Source organism: Prionailurus bengalensis, chromosome X (genome assembly GCF_016509475.1).
Source record: "Prionailurus bengalensis isolate Pbe53 chromosome X, Fcat_Pben_1.1_paternal_pri, whole genome shotgun sequence".
In the NCBI taxonomy this organism is placed as follows: Eukaryota; Metazoa; Chordata; class Mammalia; order Carnivora; family Felidae; genus Prionailurus; species Prionailurus bengalensis.
In genome coordinates, this window is record NC_057361.1 from 27,724,407 (window position 1) to 27,747,199 (window position 22,793).

Here is a 22,793-nt window from a genome sequence, read left to right on the forward strand (position 1 = left end):
ATTATTTGATTAGCAGCTCACACATGTAGGGTGTTTTCCATTTTATTTTATTTTTTATTTATTTTTTTAAAATGCTTATTTATATATTTTGAGAGAGAGAGAGAGAGCATGTGCAGGGGAGGGGCAGAGAAAGAGGGAGAGAGAGAATCCCAAGCAGGCTCCACGCTGTTAGTGCAGAGCCCAATGTGGGGCTTGAACTCATGGACCATGAGATCATGGCCTGAGCTGAAATCAAGAGTGAGACGTTCAACCGACTGAACCACCCAGGTGCCCCAGGGTGTTTTCCATTATCGAAAGGGGTTTTAGAAACATATTTATAATAGTAGAGAAAAAAAAAATCTTAACTCCTATTAACCAATGTGGAAAACAGCTTACTGTGATAATTTTAGATTTATACTAATAGCCACACTGTCACAGTTGAGAATTAGTAAAAGAGCAGGGACTTGTTAAAGAAAACATAAGAAGACAGTCACACACGCATCTAAAGCATCCTTTAATTACATTAAATTCAGGGAAGGAATCAAAGTGATCAACACATTTTCATCTGAGGACTTTGGGTTTTCCTTTGTGCAGTAAGATAATCCACTGACCCATGGATACTGTGTTCCTTTTTAGTAGTATGAAGGTTTGTAATTCTAACAAAAAAGTACTTTGGAAATGATTGCTTGTAATACACCTGTGCCTCACAGGCTAGCCTCTGAAGGTAGACAATACAAGTTCCCTCAGCAACAAGGAAAATGACAAGAATGCAAGATGCCCCTGCCCTGTTTTCAGAAAGTGGGGGCTCCCAGGCGTAGCTGCTATACAGATGGACAAGAGACAAATTTTAGATAGCGATAACCTTAAAGGGAGAGTGAATTTACAGGACCTCAAGGAGGCCTGCTCTGCTTTGTGCTGATTTCTCAGGTTCCAGTGTCTCCCGTACCATCTGTCTAGATAGTGACCATTCACGTTTCACTGGACACTGTATCCATGCTTTAAATATGCCTGTAGACGTCCTCTCTTTCACCGGGGTGTCCCATACATATATAGGATCATGGGGACATTTCTGATCTGTAATCAGGAAGATGGGAACTTTGAGCTTATTTTCCTGCCTGTTGTAATCAATGGGTTTTCGTGACATATTCCCAAAATTTGGTTCACCAACCCTTCTGATCTATGATAGTTAAGGGGGAATATTCAGTGCCCCGTGGAGATCACATGTATTACCTCAGTTCATTAGTTACCACTAGTCCTCATCTGGCTTCATGATACCTGAAGTCCTTCTCCACAGTATCACTTATTAATATGTATCCTGGAAGCTGTTTTGTTTACCAGCTAGTAAGTCAGTGAACTAATAAAGGGATCTCATCGAGTTTGTTCACTGGGAATTGCTATCACCTCTCCATTGAGGAAAAGAAAAAAAAGGCTCAGTGCGTTCAGCAACGTTGTCTTCCTCCTGATGTTCAGACTTATACATCCAAATACATGTTCTCTGAACACATTATTTTGGATGTTCCGCAGGCTCCTCAAACCCATCATACCCCAAGTTGAAGTCTGTATGTCCGATTTGCATCCCTTTTGCTATCTGGGTTCTCACCCTTGTATTTCCTATTGTAGCTAATGCATTCAATTCAGCCAGTTCCCCAAGCCCTAGGCGTGTGGATAAGGGGTCACCCTAGAGCCTTCCCTTCATCACCCCCATCTCATCTAGTCAATTACCAAGTTATTTTATTTTCATCCACTGAGTATCTTAAATCTGTCACATCTTTATGACTTTTATTCTGCTCAGACATTTCTCATCCTTAATTTCAAAGACTACAAAATTACCTGAGTCACCCTGCTGCCACCCTCACCCTCTTCATTTCACCCTGAGCTCAACTATCATAGGGACCTATGTGGTTCCAAATCTTGACTGTCTGAAACCTACTAAGGTCCTTCTATGCCACCCCAGAAAAAGGTTTGAGATACCAAATCTTCTATGACTTGCTCTATCTTGACTACTCACATCACACCATACTTTGTACTTTAGACACACAAGAGAGACCCTCTATTAAACTTGATTATGATTAGTGTACAGGTAGTGTTGGGGGGAAAAATTAAATTGGACAGATTAGGTAAGGTTGTTTACACATATTTCAACATTTACTTTTCTTTTAGAACATGTTCATCTGAACACTCATTTGGGAAGGGGTCTAAGACTTTTCCTGAAGTAAGGATCAAGTTCAGCACGGAACTCAAGTTCAGCACATTCTTTCTTGCACAAAACACTCCCACATTTTATCATCTAGGACTTTTAGTTTGGGTTTCTTCAGAGTAAGACTTAGAGAGATTAGAAAGTATCTAAATGTACAATTCTTCCTGACTTTTGTGATTTCTACCCTCTACCCCCAATCTTAAATACTTTCCTCACCTATATCTAATTGAACAGCATTTTTTTTCCTGGTCATCTTGATCAAGTCTTTCAAAGCACGTGACTTAGTTTTCACAGAAACCAAAATTCTTTCTCTTTGCATTCCTATTTCAATAGTTTGCATAATATTTAATTAAATAAGAAAAATTATAAAAGCAAGAATAACTTGTATTAAACACGTTGAGAACAACACACAGTTGGCTCCTGGAAATGTTATTCTCAAGTTATGGGGGGCAAGGTACATGCTTCCAATAAGGCTACTCGAAAAATTTTCAAGAACATATAGAGGTTACTAATATCTAGCATTCACTTTGGAATAAAAATTGGGCAGTTGATTTTACATATAGAATGCAGAGCCCAGGATGATTAGCTGCGTACATTTAAATTGGGACTTAAGAGAGCTTCTGTATTCCAAACCATATGAAGTCCTTCAACGTAGCCCACTATTTCTTGTTGCATTGATTTCACTCACGTCACTTTTTCTCTCTGGCATGTCCACCCCTCCATTCTTCATTTGACTCCCGTGATCCCTCAAGGCCCATCCCAGAGATGGTCCTCCGTAACAAATTCTACCTCCTACCTCCCCAGGCCCACACAAGTTCATAGAAGGCCATGAATAAAGCACGTCCACGTGTGCGTCTTTAGAGAGTGATGGTGTCAGTACCAGCCAATGCGACAGCATGTTTGGCTCCAGCTAGTCAGTTTCACTAGCATTTGCCAAGTCGTAAAGAATAAAATATGACATAAAAAGATTAACTATGAAGCTAATTTTTCATAGTCTTTTGATGAAGAATTATGAATGTCCTTGAAAGCTTTTCAAGAGTCATCAGAGAACAGATGGGAAGAGACCAGATTTTCCGTAGACACCTGTGGATAATGATATCTGTATGATCCTCTTGGATCGGTCTAAAAAATAGCTTTTTGATGATATGGATTGCAAGAAAAACATCTTGTGCTTATAGATTGGATGAAAACAAAAATACCCAGTTTCAAGGCTAATTTCTTACAATTTCACCTAGAATTTATTGGTTGTGATACAGTAAAAATGATGCAAACAAATGCACAAACTATTTGAATCAAAGAGCTTCTTTTTGATAGAAATGCTTCGGAAGTTGAAGTCATCTGTCTCTTAAGAGGTTTAAATTCTGGAGAATACCTAAGACATGAATTATTATCCCAACTTCTTTCAGATTAGAATTGATCAAGTCCAATTTCCAGAGCTAAAGATGAGCCCCGGAAATGTGCTAATATTATAAAAACATGTAAAAAATGATTCTGGCTCTGTGCATCTATTTTTAAACTATGTAACAATGTCAAGTGTAGAGATTTATAATCCTAGTTTAATTTCAATGTGAATATAGAAATCTTACAATTTAACTTGAGAAAATGTTTTCTGGTTATCAACAATGTACTAGATATTCCACTAAGTGCGGTGGGCTCTAGAGAGGAGATTAAGGTACTGTCTTGCCCTCATGAAGCTTTCAATCTTGCCAAGTAAGATGAAACACATGTGGGTATGTTGCATGACAGACACACAAAATCTAATGTGTTATAAAAAGGAGCAAGAAGAACTTAAGAGAACAGATTGCTTGTGCTTGAGGACAGGAGGTAACACTTCTTGAGGAAATTGCACTGACAGTGGGTTCTGGAAGATGAGTAGGATTTTGAGAGAAGATTATGAGAAAAACAGTTCAATCTCAAAAAGTAAATGGTTTTTGCAAAAGCTGAAGGACAAGAAAGTTCAGGTCATTTTATGCATGAGCCACAAGCGGCAAATAATGAGTATGATGGATAAGATGTTTGGAAAGATAGGTCAGAACAGAATCTGTGTCCTATTCCCTTGCAGCAAAGCGTGGCCAGTTAAGGGAATGGGCTTGCTCAGTGAGGGGTGGGTGGGCAAACGCTGGAAGTGTATCTTAGAGAATACTCAAGGTCAGAGCTAAAGCAATCTGTGCCCCAATTGCCCTTCTGTAAAGATGGATATCAGAGTCGTTAATGAAGATTACTGGAGCTATGTCAAACACTGGGAACGACATCTGGCAACATTAAGTGCCGTCACCACCACCACCATTATATAAGCATCTATATGAAGTATTATAAAGTCAAATGTCTATGGGAAAGCAGTTAACGTAAACGACTGAGGTGGGACAGGCGCTGCGACCTGAAGAGTAGGCCTGTTTACCCAAACAAGTGCTTCTCAAACTTTAATGCGCATGTCAGTCGCATGGGAATCTTATTAAAATGCTGACCATGATTGATCAGATCCTGCATTTCGTAGCACCTCCCAGGTGATGTCCACATTTTGAGTAGCAAGTCTGAAACATCGCTGACTCAGATGCAGTTGACTGTGCCTTGAGAGAATGTGGGGATGAGCACCTAAAAGGCAGATCTAACTTTCAAAAGGAGACAGGAGTCCTTGTTTTCTAGAAGATACGAACCCTCTCAATGTTTAAATGTTCACAATTATTTCAAAAACAATGCCTGTGTAAAGACACTGCATACTTTCCAAGCCGGATTCTGCCCGTGGGCACTCAGTCCACAAACTCCTGGCTGACTCAGCAGTGAGCCAGGATCAAAACTGGTGGTGAGAAACCAGGGAAGTTCAAGAAGAGAGCAAACAGACTGGAGTTAGGGCTGACAAGATCCCGGGGGCAGAGTGTGAATTTGTGAGAAGGCTTTCAGCACTGGTGTCACACGTGCATGCTGAGTCCACTGAAGAGATAGGATGCACTGTAAAGAGATTTCTGAATCTTATTAAAATGTTAGGGTTTCGTTTTGTAGGAAATAAGGTACTATACTGAAGGCTACTTGGGTCAGGGGAGCCTGAATTAGTCAGGAGACAAAATCCAAGACGAAGGAAGAGAAAAAGAGTTGTCTCACAAAGACTGCATAGAGTAATATGAATTGCTAATAGAGATTTTCAAGAAGAGGTCCTACTAGGCCTACTTTAATGAATTAGATAAGGCTCATTTCTAATTAACAGCATCCATTTGCATGCAAACAATGAACTCAGGTCTTTAAAAACCAATTTCTTCCCTTAAGTACATTTAGGAATGCCTCCCGTTAGCTTATTTACGCCATTAATTTGCTTGGCAAACTGGCATAGATTATATGCAGGTAAACTTGGGTTCAAAATATCAGAAGTAGGAGCATTGAAATGAGTAAGAAGTTACAGATTTTACATGACAAAAAGTGAAGCCCTAGTTTTCACAATAAGGGCTTTTAAGTACAACTAGCCTTATTCTGAACTTTGATGCAGAACTGAAAGGGATTTTTGTGTCCTTCTGAAAGCAATGTGAAAACATTTCCCCCTAGGACTGCATGCCAGAAAACTGCCCGTCTTCCTTTCAGAAAGGGTTACTGCCCACATTTTGGTTTCGATATACCATTCCCCACAGAAAGAAACCAGAGGCTCTTGGACGACTGGTTGATTCCAAACCTGGGGCAGGGAAAGTACAAGGTGAGCATGGGAACATTAAAGCCAGAACCTTGGACAAGCTCCCACCGGTCAGATTTAATAACAGTGAGAACATCAACAAGAGGAATAACTGTAACTCACTGTAACATATTGAATAAATAAGAATCCATAAATCCGTACTGACATCAAGGGGAAAAAACGAAAGCTTTTCTTTTTAAATGGAAGAAATCAGTTGGTAGGATCATGTCAGAATTCAGAAAAATCACCATTATGCAACCCTAACGTAGCGACTTAGGGAAGGACCATCAAAGGATATTGAAGCCATTAGATGACTTACTAATTTAAAAAGATGACATTTGACAGTTCAGGATCTGATGGTCACCACCTAAACCAAGTAATCAAACTTAGCAGCATTACAAGTGGGAACTACCTCATACCATGACCTCCCGATGGGGTCTGAAGTACATTCCCTCTTTTATGAAGTATTCTTAAGAAGTATTCTTGCCAAAAACATTTGACCTGCATCTTTTCAAGTCTCATCCAGACCCAACTTCCAGTTTAAAAGAAATACAGAGACTAGAGAACAAGTTAAATCACACAATGAAGGGGAAAAAATCAGATAAATGCAGAAAGGTGAGTTTTGTTTTTGTTTTTGACAAAATTGTACAAAATTCTTCCGAATGTTAATATCAGTAAAAAGAAAGAAATCACAATATGTCACTTTGGAGTAAGGATTATTTGGGGCTGAAGGCAACTGACAAACAGCAGAGACAGGAAAAGCTCTCCAACCTGTGTATTTCTGTCTGAAGGCAGGGCATACCCTGGCCTTCACGAAGGTACTCTCCCTCCTCTTTCTGGACCAGGAATAGCAGAAGACTTTTTATCACTGGAGTCTGCAGCACTGACTTGAATCTACTCACTACTGAAATATCCTTATCTTGCATTAGTTTCCCCATATATTTGACTTCCTGCAATCTATCCCCCCTAGAAAACCACACGCCTTTCCTTTGCCTCGTCACCTTGCTACAATTTGATCACTCTTTGTTAAAACGGTATGTAACTCTTAGGCCTACCACTTCTTTGGCATTTTCAGTTCTTTTCTATGAAGCCCTTCATGCCACATTAAAACACTACCATCAAATAAAATGTGCATGCCTTTTCTCCTATTAATGTGTCTTTTGTCAATTTAACTTGGAGTTTCCAGACACTGAAACCAAGAGGGTAGAAGAAAAAGGTTTTTTCCCCCTCTCTTAAAAAACCAAATGCAATACATAAAACATCATGGGACACTGGTATGAAAAAAAACCTCAAAGAATGATATGAAAGACATTTTTGAACCAGTGGGTCAATTTGGTTATGGGCAGGATAATATGGTATTTTTAATTTTCTTGAGCATAAGCAAGATGGCATGCCATTATTCTAAGGAAATGCATAGTGAAGTATCTAGGGGTCCAGTATAAGGGGGTTTATAACTTACAAATGTTAAAACAACAACAAAAAAGTGTGTGTGTATGAGAGAGAGAGAGAGCGAGAGCGAGAGAGAGAGAGAGAGAGAGAGAGAGAGAGAGAGAGAATTCCCTACATTAAATAAAGGCACATATAGGGGAGGTAGGGAGACAGAGAGAAAAAACATATATGGCAAGATGTTAGCTCCTGAATCTAGGGATTTAGGAGAAGGAGAGGAGGGTATATGGGTATTCCTTATGCTACTTTTTTCTATTTTTCTATATGCTTCTAATTTTTCATTAAAAAGTTGGAAAAACAAAGATTTCAGGCAATGTATTCCATCAGGTGATATTTAAATTAAACTCTGATTCCTCAGTATTTGTTAGAACAATAATTGCCTTATCTCTACAATGGTGGAAAAAATACCATATTTGTCCACAGGGAAAAGAGAGATAAATTCTTGAGGTCATTTTTTATTGCTATGGATTATGATTCAGAGAGTCCTTCATTTAGAAATTCTACTTCCCATCACCTTGCAGCCCTCTTCCATTCCATCTTTTATCAACTGGTATTATTCTAAGTGAAATGGATTTCCTTATGTTGTCAGCTACCCATTGTTTAAAGGCCTGCCTACCCACATTCCCTTGACTGGTACGTCTCCTGGAATATTCCAGAAAAAAAAAAGTGTATGAAGGTAGTGACTCCACCATCAAAAGGACTGAAACCACAATACTGGATAATGAGGTCTGGGCAGATAAACAGCTGGCTAGATACAGATAAGATCCTTTTTTTTTTTGTCTATGCCATGGACCCTTCTGGCAATCTGGTGAAGCCTGGGAGTCTTCTCAGAATAGTGTTTGAAGTCCAGAATATAACACACCCAGAACTCTGAAGAAAGTCAGTTGTACTGAAATATAGCTATAAAACTATTAGAAAAAAATTGTGATATAGCAATACTTGGGCTTGTTTCTTATTAACACATTCATAAGATCTTGTGGAAGGTATGATAACTAGTGTAGCTATGGAGAGTGATAACCATGAACAATACTTTGAGACATCTATAACAGCGCTACTGAAATATTAACAAACACCTGTGATCTCACAGGTGCTGCTAGTATTACTCTGGTTTGTTACCTTCCTTCAAAATGGAAGGGAATGCTCAATTTCCATTACAGGTTAGCAAAAACAAAGAGGTATTTATTTTTCCCATTCAAGCTCATGGCACCCCTTGAATTCTACCCATGGACCTGGGCTTGAGAATCTTCATATATAGGTTTGCTTTGTTATAACCTATGACTTCCTTTATGGCTGATAAATCTACATTTGCGTCTTCTTCATTTACAAAGACCACTTTGGTGGTTAAGCCATCGTTAAACTCATTATATTCTCCAGCTTAAACCTATAGATGTTATCCAGTTCCTCTGCTACATAATCGAGGCAACAGTGAATTTTCTATCTTAAATTGTATACTTAATTGACTGTATTCTATACTTCATTTAATTCCAATATATACTAACCTCAATGGACATCCACTGATACGTGAATTTGTTCTGGGAATTTTCTGCTCGTATTTCTGATATCTTGCATTTTCAAGAGAAGGGTTTAAAATTATGTAGCTGTAAGGCTCCAGATAGTTTTTGCAGACTTTTTTTTTTTTTTGCTTAAACTGTATACTTTCTTTCATATGGGTACCTGAACTAGGCAACATGAAATATGTCCAACAGCTGCGTTTAAAAGCCCATTGCAAACTAAGAATGCCGTTGTGAACTTGAATAGTCATCTTATTTTTCACCTGTGCAATGCCTAACTTCCATTTCTTGCTAACTTCTGCTTGGACTGTACTGAAAGCATGCCACTGATTAATAATAGCTTCATGAGTACAACTCTCCCACAATTGTTAGGTTAACGTATTCTTTATAAATTTTTTTTTTTACTTTTTTTTTACTTTATTTGCTACTGGGTGCTTGGAAATAGTTGTCAGTGTATTGGTAGAAAAGGCACTTCTATATTATTACTTTTTTACATTTCATAAAATTTAAACGATACAAAAATCCTCAGGAAGTATGCCGCAAAATTGATCTCAGTGGAAATTTAAATATGCTAACATTTATTTTTAAAATGTAGCGTGAAGTAGACAACTTTAAAAGCTGAGTTGAAAAAAAAAAAAACTCCAGGAAGCTGATCTGGACTTTTTAAAGCACAAAAGTGCAATATTTAATGTAGGTCAAAATGGTTAAATGGGAGAACGATTTCTAACCAATTACAGCCAAATCCCTAGCCGTAATTAACCTACAATTTGTGTAATATTTCACCACAGAGTCAGCATATACTACTTTCTTATAAACTTAGAAGGATCTACAATTTTAGAGCTTATTTAGTGTAACAGGCATATTGCCCTATTTTTACTTAAAAGTTCCGATTTTCATTTAGAAGTCAGTAACAGATCATTTTTTCAACTGAATTTTTAAAAACTTGTTACCAGAAAAAATATTAACATATTTAAATGATACATGAGCTAGAGACACTACAAAGTGAGAAACAATAAATATAATAAAAAATAATCTTCCAATCCATTTAATCTACTGTATGAATTTAAGTTATTCGTTTTTAGAGCATGTTATTCAATTTTCCTTAATATTTTCATTTGTTAACATCTTATTTTAGACTGGACTAACTTTAGTTCCGAAATGATATTATACAGGTTTAAAGCTGCTCCTCCCATAAATATATCAGTGAAGTAATGGTATAGTAATGTGTATAACAGAGAGATTTCAATGTGGGGAGAAAGCATATGATTTTCCCAAGGAAGCAGTTTAACCACAAAGCTTAGAACTTTATTTTATGCCATCTATATAAAAATTATAATATTTTCTAAACCAAAATATAAAATAACCATGTTTTTAGACAGTACTATTCTTTTTTAACTTTATCAAGATTTGTGTGTGTGTGTGTGTGTGTGTGTGTGTGTGTGTGTGTGTGTGTAGGTCAACTAATGCATCCCTTTTGCAAAGGAATATGAATTCTATCTACTTCCTGAATTATGCAAAAGGAGCAAAGGCTCCAAGAGGAGGTGGGCAAAGACAATGGACCTAATTCTGAAACCTTTCTAATACATCCTCACCAAAGACGTTCATCAAAGTGTGGCCCTAGCTTTCTGAATATTAAAATCCACCTATTATGTAGATGATAGGTAGGAAGCAAGAGCTTGGCAAGAGAACTGAGTTTTCATTGTTCATAACAATAGTCTCATTTGGTAAATAAAGGCCAAGTCCTCCCTTATGAAACAGGCAACATTAACATCAACAACTGGAAACACAATACAAAATCCCATTTATAAAAATATGTACGCCTTCCAAGTGTGGCCGCATACGTTTGGCTTTTCTTTGCTTTCAGGACCTTCCAAGAGAAAGTTAAAAGGTGACTGAATTCAACAATAACCTTTCCGAGGTTTTGTTTTCCCCTTTGGGTTTGACTATTGTGGCCCAAGTCTCTCTGCAAGCATGTACTAACAAATGGAGTGGAACTAAAAAGTAAATATCACTATCTTGGTTTTTAGCATCATAGTCATATTCGTAGCTGCTAAAAAGCGTAGACAGATAGCATTCTTTCCTACAAAACAGTCATTTATAATTTCCTTTCTCCATCTTCTTTAAAATAAATAAAACTCAGCTTGTTAAGATTGGAATATACCAGGGTCACGTGGGTGGCTCAGTCGGTTAAATATCCAACTCTTGATTTTGGCTCAAATCAGGATCCCATGGTTCATGGTTGGAGCCCCATGTGGCCCTCCATGCTGACCCTGCTTGGGATTCTCTCTTGCTTTCTCTGTTCCCCTCCCCTATTCATTCTCTCTCTCTTGCTCTCTCTCTCTCTCTCTCTCAAAAATAAATCAATAAATTAACATTAAAAAAAGATTGGAATATACTGAAGATATTCATATTTGAACAACCATGGGTGATATTTATTTATTTACTTATTTATTGTTAAATGTTTTAAAAATGTTTGTTTATGTTTGAGAGACAGGGAGACAGAGCATGAACAGGGAGGAGGAGAGAAAGAGGGAGACACAGAATCCAAAGCAGGCCCCAGGTTCTGAGCTGTCAGCACAGAGCCAGATGTGGGGCTTGAACTCACAAACCATGAGACCATGACCTGAGCTGAAGTCACAAGCTCAACCTTCTGAGCCACCCAGGCGCCCCAACCGTGAGTGATATTTACAACGAATTTGAAAGTTTAAAATAGCAGGAAGGTACTGCTTATTTCACTCGCAACAGCTACATGTTTCAGTATATGAGAAAAAGAAAAAAAAATCCTTATTGCTACTGATTAAGTGTTGAGGCGCTTCTTAACCTTGGTGCCTCCCACTCTGGTTACAATCTTTGACAAAATCTTTTTTAGAAGACAGCTTAAATAGCTCTGCTAAAATTTTAGAATTCCTATTTTTATCTATCGTCCTACCTCTTTTTTCTCTCTGCCAGCTGTTTGCAGACCTCCTGCCACCGCAGATTCAGGCTTCCCAGTTTTTCTTGTAAAATACTGGCATCTGTTTTTGAGGACTGTTGAATTATTTCTTCCCCAGTTGCATTCAATATCCTGACAACAGTTTGCCGCTGCCCGATGCCATCCTGGAGTTCCTGTAAGATACCAAAAAGGCGAAACAAAAATGAAGCCCTACATCCTTTTGTTTGAGAAAGATTTAACAATGTGCTACCACATGCAGTTCTACCGGGAGAGAAAGAAATAAAAAAGCTCCACGTGAAAGTTTCTCTGTGAAACTGACATGCCTATATCCAAAGGCTACAAGACAGAAAGACACCTTTTATGTGTTAGTAAAAAAGCACCCTCTCAGTTCAGCTCCAGTTTTTCTATTTGTAAAGCTTGTCAGCTAGACGATGTTCTAATGTCCTACAAATCAATTAGTTGGAAACCTTCTCAAGAGCAAATTCGATTTCTTGTCCCCACAAGGATGTTCCATGTTTAACAGTCTATGAAGTGTTGTAAAATTTCAACATGAAAAAAGTATTTGGATTTCTTAATGACTATCGATAGGAGAGGTGAAAAAGAACACACATAGTTTAGGCACAGTGTTTTAAAAAAAAAAAACAAAACAAAACCTCTGGAGATATTTAAACACAAATTCATTGCTACATTCAAAGGAAATTTATTTCAAATTCTGTTTCCATCAAGGTATTTTGCATTATAAAACCACCTAAAACTGAGAATTAATTGCTTTTGGGGGCAGCCTATCAAAAAATCCCTAAGGTACAGTGATAAATTTAAAAATAATCTATAGCCGCCAGAACATTTTTATGAGTCACTGATGGTGTCAAGCTTAAATATCTTCTACTTTTTACTCTGAATGAAATGTTAAGAGTATCAGCAAAGGAGTGTCATTAGAAAGGAGACTGGTACAACCAGATATACCTAAAAACAAAATGTTTTTTATCATTACATAAAAATGGCACTGTACCTTTAAGAAAAAGATCATACAGAATGTTTGAGGCAATTAAAATAGTCTATTACTAAATCTGAAGGTTCGAAAATGAAATAGTCTGAGAACTTGAGATCTCTACCATGTTTACATAGAAAGAACTCAAAAATCCTTACACACGGATAGCAGAAAGTCAGTATGCAGAACATGTTCCTGAAATATGTGATCCACATTATCTAACAATACTCATATTTCCCTGTCTTTTGAGCCAATACCAAGGACATAGTAAACCGGAGTTCACACTTGTGGAATAAATGAATGAATGCATGTCTTCTGAGACTGGGTCAAATCTTCCTAAGTTTTATTCCACACACACAAAAACCGTTTTTTCTACTTTTCTGTATTATTTTGAATACAAAAATTTCTGGTAGTATAACTTGAACAGTTAAAAGACTCAATAAATCAGCAAAAAATGACAAGGCCATTATTCCAAGGATATGGTGCCTCAAATGAATATAAAATAGTGTAGTTATGGAACTATTCATATGCTTTCCTCACCATACTCTCTTTTTTTAAAAAAAATGTTTAATGTTTATTTATTTTTTAGAGAGTGAAAGAGAGACAGAGTGTGAGCAGGGGAGGGGCAGAGAGAGAGAAAAACCAGACTCTGGGCAGACTCTGAAGCAGGCTCCAGGCTCCGAGCTGTTAGCACAGAGCCCCGACATGGGGCTCGAACTCACGAGCAGTGAGACCATGACCTGAGCTGAAGTCAGACGCTCAACTGACTGAGCCATCCAGGCAGCCCCGTACTCTCTGAAATGTACATAAGATATGCTCTAGTAAACATGTGATGTTTGCTTGCAATTAGTTGCTTTTGCACCATTACTTACATCTCACTCTTCACTATCCATTCATATCAGTGTCGCACACGACACTCACTGTTACTTGCTTAGTAAGAGATACACTCATTCGTAACAAATTATACCTATATTCCTATTATACCATCCTTTCACGGAAGTCACAGATTGTGTCCGATTCATGATTGTGTCCCTAATGCTTAGTACAATAGCTGGCGCATGGGAGGTTTCAGCGAGTACTTGTTGAGTGAATGAATGCATCTATAAATGAAGGAACTGGGGGAGGAAAGTAGGAAGGGAAATGTTCGGCTTCATCACTGCCATGGTATCATTAGTATTAATACAGTAGTTGGGCCTCCTAGAGATTCAAAGACGTTAGTACAATATTCTAGGTTTTGGTCAGTATTTAATCTCGCTGATGAGGGTAGACACAGTTGTGAAGGATGATTTGTTGTACTACATACAATAGAGAAAGCAAGAGGCTCATAAAAGACGTACCAGAAGAGAGAAGGTCTTGGTGGAAGGGTGAGGAGGAGATTCTTCTGGAGGACTGTGAAATGTAAAGAATGGGTATATTTGAGAAACATGGAGGGTCAGGGGGGCAAGGGAAAAGCACAAGGCAAGGCCTACGATGTGCAATCTCCACGATTTGATCAGGACTATGTTTCTGGGCTTAGCGTCACTGTATGAGAGTAGGACTTCAGAGAGAGGGGCAGTCCTGGGCGTATCTCGGGCCTAGGCAGAGAGGACTTGGTTTTTCCTTGAGGGGTTTGCAATTCTTTGAATGGCAACAGAAAATAACTTCAGTTTTAAGTACAGGAGTGTCCGAGCTAGAGCTGTGTTTCTGGGTAATTCTGAGGCAGAGTTGAGGCTAATGCTAAGACAGGGATGCAGATAAAATACGAGGACAGGATTCTGGGAGACTGGTAGTTGGGTAAAATTAGACTTGTGATGATGCACTCGAAGGTAAAGGATAAGCCTAATCCACTGTGAAGGCAGAATCTACAGGATTTGGGAACTGGATGGATCTGACAATCACGTACAACTACTGAAATGGGAATTTTTTGCCTAGAAGGCAGAAATCAGGGAAGTACAGGAGAAAGATTAAGACTCTCATTTGTACCTTCAGTGGTGTCCAATGCCCCTATGTATTAGTAACACTTTGACAAAATGCGTGGCATACCTATTAGATGTGCGCCTTGGCAGTATGTCTCAGACTTTCAAGTGCACGAGAATCTCCTAGAGAACTTGTTAAGCTGCCGATTCTGGTTCAGTGGGCCCGTGGAGGGCCTCGAATTCTCTACTTCTGACAAGCTTCACAGGGATGTCAATGCTCCCGGTCCAGGAATACCACAGTGAGTAGTAAGATGATAGACTAAATGCCTTCCGAATCGTGGTTAAGTAATCAAAGAATTCCTGATGGTGGCTTATAACGTGGCCCTTCTACTCCATGGCTGGTGGCTACAGTGACTTTTACAACCCAATTGTAGAATCAACAAGGGTTTTACTGTTTCTATTTCCCAGATAAGAGATAGAATTGAATAGCTAAGAATAAAGCAATAATTTAAAATTGTTAGATCTAAATCTCATTTACATAGAGTCCCAAATCAGAGCCTTCAGGTTTTTTAATTTTGTGAAAGAATAGCTCATTAAATAGTCCGTTGCATTTGTGTGAGAAGATTTTGTAATCAGGAGAGGTATTTACAGGGTCTGATCTGCGGGAGGACGGTTTTCAGTAATAAAGCCCAAGACAGATAATGGATGGAAACAGGAAGTAAAAATCGGTACATGCTGGTTTACAGTTAGCCTCTGAGCCCAAAGAAGATAAAATTTGATTTAACAAAGTAAATGTAAAACCTCAATCGACTTTATTCACTTAGGGAAAAACAAATTAATTTTAATTCTACAGCTTCTAAATATTTTAAGCACTAAATTATTCACTACCAGCGAAATTTCCAAGCTTTGATATCATACTAATGTTCTGTTGTCACAGGCATCCTTATCTATTTCTCTGGCAATTAACATCTAGTTTTAGTTTGGGACAGAAAGAAATCATAATTAAATCTATTGGATTATTCATCACAGTTAGAAAGCTTATTGTGTTTTGATTCTGATATGAAAGCATCATTCTTAATAAGGATTCCGTATCAGACTTCCCGAGGGAACTTTTTCAAAATATAAAAGCCCAGAATTCCACCGTAAGGTGACTCAATCAGAATCTCTAGAGGTAAGGGGACAAAGGAGTACAAAATAGATTTACTATTAAAGAGAGAGTAGGCAAGAGACACGTTGAAGGGGCAAGTGAACAGGAGAGACATGCTTTAGAGTTACCACCATTATCCTCAACTTCTTGTATGCTTTTTAAATTGAGAAATGTTCCTAAATTATAGAAAATGACATATACACTTAAGTCCTTCAAGTCTGGTCCAATTGAGGGAAAGGAAGAGAAATTATAGATAAGGAAGGAACTGCTACATTTTTATAGAACAAAGAATACGAGGCAAAAGAAGCCAGTACATTTGATATGAAAACATTGCATAAATTAAAAAAAAAAAGTATGCTTGCCAAACTATTCAAAACTGTATGAAAGCACAACAAATGGAACATAAAATATGACCAATAAAGAAAAAAGAATAAGCTTTGGAGCAGTTAGGGGAAATCGTACAATGACAAATTGGACAAGCTACATAGGAGATAAAGAATTGGCAAAATATCACAAACTCGGCAGAATAGGAAAACAGAAGAGATAAAAAAGTGATTGGGAGAAAAGATCAAGACCGAGGGAAACAGAAGAAAGAAAACCAAATTTTCATTGAACACGTTGATGTGTCCAGAGTGCAATTCTGTGATTTAATTGTAATTTTGCTCAAGATTTCCTTTGAGACAGATTAATCATTGACTCTGTTCATTCACTGGTCAAGTGAAAATACGTAAGAATGTGATCATTATGAACACTTGTGAAATGGCTGGACAGAATTATACTGCACAATTTCATAGTAATATGATGTATTACCTTTTACCTACTTGCTTTACTCTTTCTGTCCTGCTTAAGACCATGACCACTCTTTCTCTTTGTCAGTTCCTAGAATTCAAGCAAGAGTCTGAAAAACAGTTTCAGGTCCTTTTCTCAGAGATAAATTAAATGAGTTTGCCTCTCATGTTAATTCTTCGAGTATATAGTCGCCACTGCTTTTAGGGGTTTTAATAAGCTTCAGACAATACCTTTCACCTTGTATCGGATGATGAATTTTTGTAAGAAAGCAACATGAATGGGCAAATACCGAAAACATACAGGAGGTTCAGCAACAGTACACGTGCAACCTAGCCCGTCGGTGGACTGGTGATGCCATCCTGGCAGAAGACCTGATGCCCCTGTGAGAAGATCTCATGATGACAGGGACAAGGACTAAAAGATAGCTGAAATCTGGGAAATGCAGGAGTTAAAAGAGGGAAAGGCAAGACTAGAGAAATGGTACCTATTAAAAAGGAATGAAAAAACAGAAGCGTGGTGTAGAGAAATGGCAATTTTTGAATAAAGAATGAAAGCTGTAGGAGGCAAGGAGCAAGGCCCAGGTTGGGTACCTAGAATGAGGATGTCAAGAAAGATGCCTACTTACTAACTACAAGATCAAGTCCAAACACTAGCTTACTGAGGCCGAAAGGGCCTCTGCTGCCTCTTTTCCCCCGCTCGCCTGATGTTTCCCACTGTCTACCTTAGGTCCAACTCCCAGTAAAACTGAACAACTTTCTACTTATATATAGATGCTCCCAAGTTTTGCAGGGCAAAGTCATTATTCATCTGTAATGCTCAGATTAAATGTTCCCTCTTCTGCTGGACCCGTTAAGAGCCCAGAGAGAGCTACGTGTCTCTCCAATATGTATTTATTAAATATTTCTATGTAGCATCATTCATTGGTAGCATTTATGTCTCTATGAGACTTTATAGTTGATAATTAAGTCATAGTGAAATAATGTTTTCTTCTTTTGACCATAAAATATGAATCTAAGTTTGAGCCGTATCTCAGATTCAACTTTTACCTAAGTACCTTACAGGCCTTTTATTACTAATTTGCAACGTAAGTCAAACCAAAGAGGAACGACCTTAACAAATGATCGACCAGACACAAAATGCACCTTTTTATCCTATTCTTTCTCCCGGTCTAATTTTATTTTGCATTTCAGTAAACATGTATCATGTCTGACTAATAATAATGCTAGAACCATCTGCATGTTTTTGTTAGTTTGTTGCAGGAATTGGAGGCAGGAAGGGGATGGCTGTTAAATTTTATCTCATATTCTCTTTTTCCTGGGTGGTATGATACTAGATATGCTTGTTGGTACAGGTACACTTCCCTAACTGCTCCTGATAATGGTGGCTATAATAATGAGAATTCCTTTTAAAACTAGAATTAGACTGTTCCTTTCCAGTCTATTCCAAAGCAAATGTCCTGCCAATGAACTAGAGGAAAATTATGTACAGTAGCGATCTATTTTAATGGGACATTTACCTAATATCAAATTACAATGAAATTTCCTTTGGATGTGTTTATCTCATCGACATCAGTGATATATACAGTCATCATTAGCAGTGCTATTAATGTGGATACCAAATGGATGCATCAAAGTGCTTTAAGTACTACATGCTTTGAAAGTTTATGTCAGGCTTTCTGTTTTCTTTCTTTCTTTCCCAAGAAATAATGCCCTGGGCAGAAAATCCCCAAAACATACATTCCTTAATTTCAAGCAGAGATTCCATAGGAAAAAAAAAAGTACATATGTTAAATCTCTGCCTTTGGGGCTCTGATATTAAAGACTGCAAGTTAAACCCATCCTCAGACATGATTTGGCATTAGAAATTTAATAAGTTTGGGTGGGGCATGAATACATTCCACTCTCTGAAGGCATTTGAATTAGTGGTCCTTGTTTTAAAGAAAACTGTTATAAAGCACACAACTTTGCAAAGTTAATAGGTTTCACTTAGTTAAAAATCAATGACAGGCCTCTTTAGGTTCACAGATTTAGTCAATCCTTCTTGGCTTCTAAATCATTCATTAGAACTTCAGGAGAACTAGCTGGGAATATTTAAGAGTTGTCCTTTGTCTCTATTTACATAGGTTTTTATGAAAACAAATATACCTTTCTCTGATCAAAAGGAGGTTCTTCTCTATGACCATATCTGCTCTTTTTTTTTTTAAACTGAAGGAAAATTAACATACAGTTTTATATTAGGTTCAGGTGTATAATACAAGGATTCAGCCACTCTATATATTACTTAATGCTCATTATGATTTAGTATACTATTAATCGCCATTATCTATTTCACCCATTCCCACCACTCACCTCTCTTCCAAGCATCTATCCAGAGATAAATGGATAAAGAAGATGTGGTACATATATACAATGGAATATTACTCAGCCATAAAAAAGCAGTGAGCTCTTGCCATTTGCCACAACATGCATGTATCTACAGGGTATTATGCTAAGTTAAATGAGTCAGAGAAAAACAAATGCCCTATTATTTCATATATATGTGGGATTTAAGAAAAGAACAAAGAAAAAAAGATGAAAAAAAAAAAAACCCAGACTCTTAAATACAGAGAACATGCTTGCGCTCTTAATAAGAGATCCTGGTAAGAGAACATATGACTTCAGCCATAAATTTCTCTCTAAAGAATTATTAGGGTACTTGTAAAAACATGTGACATATTTCATCATGAAACATACGGCATGTGACCAGAAGATACTTGCTCTGAGGCAGAAGAACTTGAAAGAAGACACAGGTCATTTTAAAATTCCTTCTTTCTAGAGGTCTTATCAGTTTGGAGCCACCCAAATATTGATTCAAAAGACATGTGGTGGAATAAAAAGTGTAGTGAGTGTACAAAAAAAGCAACATAACTGGTTTTTTTTTTTAAAGCAAGATGACGTGTAAATGGAAGTAAGAACTGAAAATACTTGATTACAAGTCCAATCTCATTGGCTTTGGAAAGTTGTAGTTTCCTATTGGCTCTTGCCGTGCTTATGAGTCATTCATTTGGGAGGTAAATAGGATTTAGCCATTCACTAAGGATGTGAGGGAAGGCAAGGTTAGCAACCAAGCAGTTGAGCATACTGGACTGAACCCGACAGGGAAAATTAGGTTTGAAAATATAACTGAGATCAACATCGGATGAGCGAAGTCTAAGATTTGTCACGTGGGTATGGCTCTGAATGTGGTTGGATTCCCCATTTTCATGGAAAACAGTAACTTCAAAGTTAGAATTCATAATTCAAACCTATTTGGGGACTTTCTGAACATGTGCCTGACAACTGCTACATAGGAAAGTGAGAGGAGTAATGTCATTATTGACCCTTGCTATATCTGGAGACTGCTCCATTTTACTTTCATTTGCTGGCAAAGAGATCCGTCAGGCTATCTCACGATTCACATTATGTGCAAAGTTCAGATTCCCTATAACATCTGAAAAAAATAAGAGTATTGTTCTCATGAAGTTGCTTTTAGCTACCCATCCTAAGTTCTACCCATCCGTTGCTGAAAATCAATGGGCAGAGATGATTTAAAAATATATTCATGTTGCTATTTAAGAAATCAGAAATTAAACCTTTCCCTTCAGAGACTCCCTTCTGTCCTCAGAGGAAGTTTATGTTCCTTAGCTGTGGCATAATCTCTAAGTGATTGTTTAATGTAGGCACACTGTTCAATGCGAGTAAGTATTACCTTCACTATGATTCACTTCAACAAATACTTAGGTAACTACTCTGTGTCTGATGCTTCTACAGCGATAGATAATCTTGTCTTTTCCTGCCATTACTCGATTTAACGGAGGAGAGCAGAGTTAGTAAATAACTATATACAATGGTGTATAACAACACAGCTATGGAGATGCTATGTGAATAAGATCAATCGTGTGATTCGGAGTACGATGATATGTGTACACATGTCTGTATCTGTGTGTGGGAAGGTGGGAAAAGGAACATAAACATGGTAGTAATTAAGACTATACAAGACTCAAAACAGTTTTCTTCATTCGTTATATTACCAGACACGGTGCTGGGCATTGCTTACCTTAATACTTGCTCAAGAGATATTCGTTGATAAACTGAGTGTAAGACTAGGCAAGATATTACCGTACTCTTTCATGGTTTCCCACTTGAGAAAGGTTCAAAAGTAAAATTGTGAAATGTATATACAACACCCTGGTAGGGAAAAGAGACATTTAAAAATAACTGTTTTACCCAAGTCGCCTCTCTTACCACAAATAACAAGTTATCAAGGTAAGGTTTAGTCTTTCATACTCTCGAGCATGGAAAAGCCCAGAAATAAAATAAAGAGGGATAAAAACAGATCTCTGGGTCTCATATCAATTAATTGATTTTAAGCATGTAGCTCAGGTTATGGAACCCCAAGACATCAACTAACAATCCACCTCTAAGCACATGTTGGGCATCACTAAGCCTTCTATGTCCCTCTCATCAAGTGATACAGGCATTAAAAACAAGTCACTTTTTTTAAGCCTTAATTTTTGAGGTTGGCTTGCTTATTTTCCAACTCATTATCTATTATAGGGTACTGCTCTTGTTCTTTACGGAATGAGATGAGAAGGGGAGATGGTGAAACACATCGGTGCATCTCTTATTGACTGAGCACATCCTCTGGAAATCAGAGAAATCAGGCACAAGAATCGGTTCTATTATTAACATACTTGCACAATGTCAACAACTTGTTTCTTACCGAACTATATACAAACCAGAGCAACCTAAGAATAAAAGAGCCAGGGAACTTAAGGATGTCGCCTGTTAAAAATTCCAGAATTACCCATGTGCTTACCTAAAAGATCAGGGACAGTTAAAAAAAAGAGGTGAAAAACAACTATAGTGATTTTGACTTCCTCACAAATCTAATTTGTGTAGAGGAAAAGATTCTCTTATCAAATGTTAATGTTTCCTAAATTTTGTTGTCTCTATCGAAGCCTCCGTCTCAACTATTACCTCGCATTCTCGCATTTCATGCCATTACCTCGCATTTTCATGTCATTTAAACTTCAAAGAAAACATTTTCAAGCAAACTCACATAATTCTGAAATGAGTTTCTCTTGTTGACTTCATTATTTATTGGAATGACATCTATCTTCTCCCACTTACCCACGCACACTCCCACCACGGGTTCATCTGTTGTTTTATCCCTTTCTTTCTTTCCCCCAGTCCAAGTTCTAATGGTCCCGAATGCTGTACCTCTTGACCAGTTAAGTCCACCATTGTTTTCCCTCGAGACAGGTTGTTCACCATATTTCACCTATGTTAGTAACACATCCTCTGAACTGATTTCCCTTGACCCTTCACACTCCAAAATACGCTACATATTCCTTGCAGATTAATTCTTCTGATGGACAGCTCTGGGGGTGATTTCCTGCTGAGATCTTCATCAAGATCTTCGGCACCTGCCTCGTGAAGCCCAAACAGCTTAGATGAACTTTGGAACCTCACAACATTCCTGGAAGCAACTTTCCTAAGGTTCTCAAAGTGACTCTCTAATTCCTTATCCATGGCTGCAGCACAACTTGACAACTCAGAGCGATACCCTGGCTTTCTGCAGACCTCGTCCATGCTCTCTCCATCACTAATGCCCTCATTTCTACTTGCGTTTTCCTCTCACTCCAATCCAGTACACCATGGAGGTGTAGGGCAGGAATCACTGTTTTTCTCTCCTTCTAGTTCTTAGCAAAGCATGTGCTACATGGCAGTGCCTTAAACACGTATGTAAAGGAGATAAAAACTCCAAATACCATGTCTCTCACAAAATAAATTTTCAACAAGAAATTATCCTGTAAAATCCTACTGCAGATCCATTATGTCTAGTTTAGGATGTTTTTCATAGCCTCTGTAAAACTAAACATCTTTATTTTGATTGGAAGGTTTTGAATTTCTTCAACGCAGGGACACTGTCTTCTTTTTTTGAGTTTTCTACCATGTTAATCAATAAAAGTTTGTTGACCAAATGAATGAGCATTATACATATAGTCAAAATGATGATTAAATTATATTTCTCTATTTTTAAATATCTAGTAGGCTTTGACCAACACATTAGTGCTGATGGCTCTGAAAAGGCTATCTGCAGTGGCTGGTCAAAGAAAATCAAAATATTCAGCACTCCACGTTAGTGACAGAATGGCCAGGAAGCAGCCCAAGCAGCAACACTGCTTTGCACTAGAGTCTTCAGAGAAAATAAAAGGAAAAGAAACCAAGTTGGAA

General features: G+C 37.8%; 1 protein-coding gene across 8 annotated transcripts in view; it reads right to left on the reverse strand.

Moving 5' to 3' along the window:
* Window positions 1–22,793, reverse strand: part of DMD (dystrophin) — a 2,018,590-nt gene that overhangs the window by 805,470 nt on the left and 1,190,327 nt on the right. For all 8 annotated transcript variants that reach the window (XM_043570319.1, XM_043570321.1, XM_043570317.1 and 5 more), the window contains one exon: window positions 11,715–11,890. In XM_043570319.1, coding sequence (XP_043426254.1) covers window positions 11,715–11,890 — 176 coding nt within the window. The remainder of the gene's footprint in view (window positions 1–11,714; window positions 11,891–22,793) is intronic.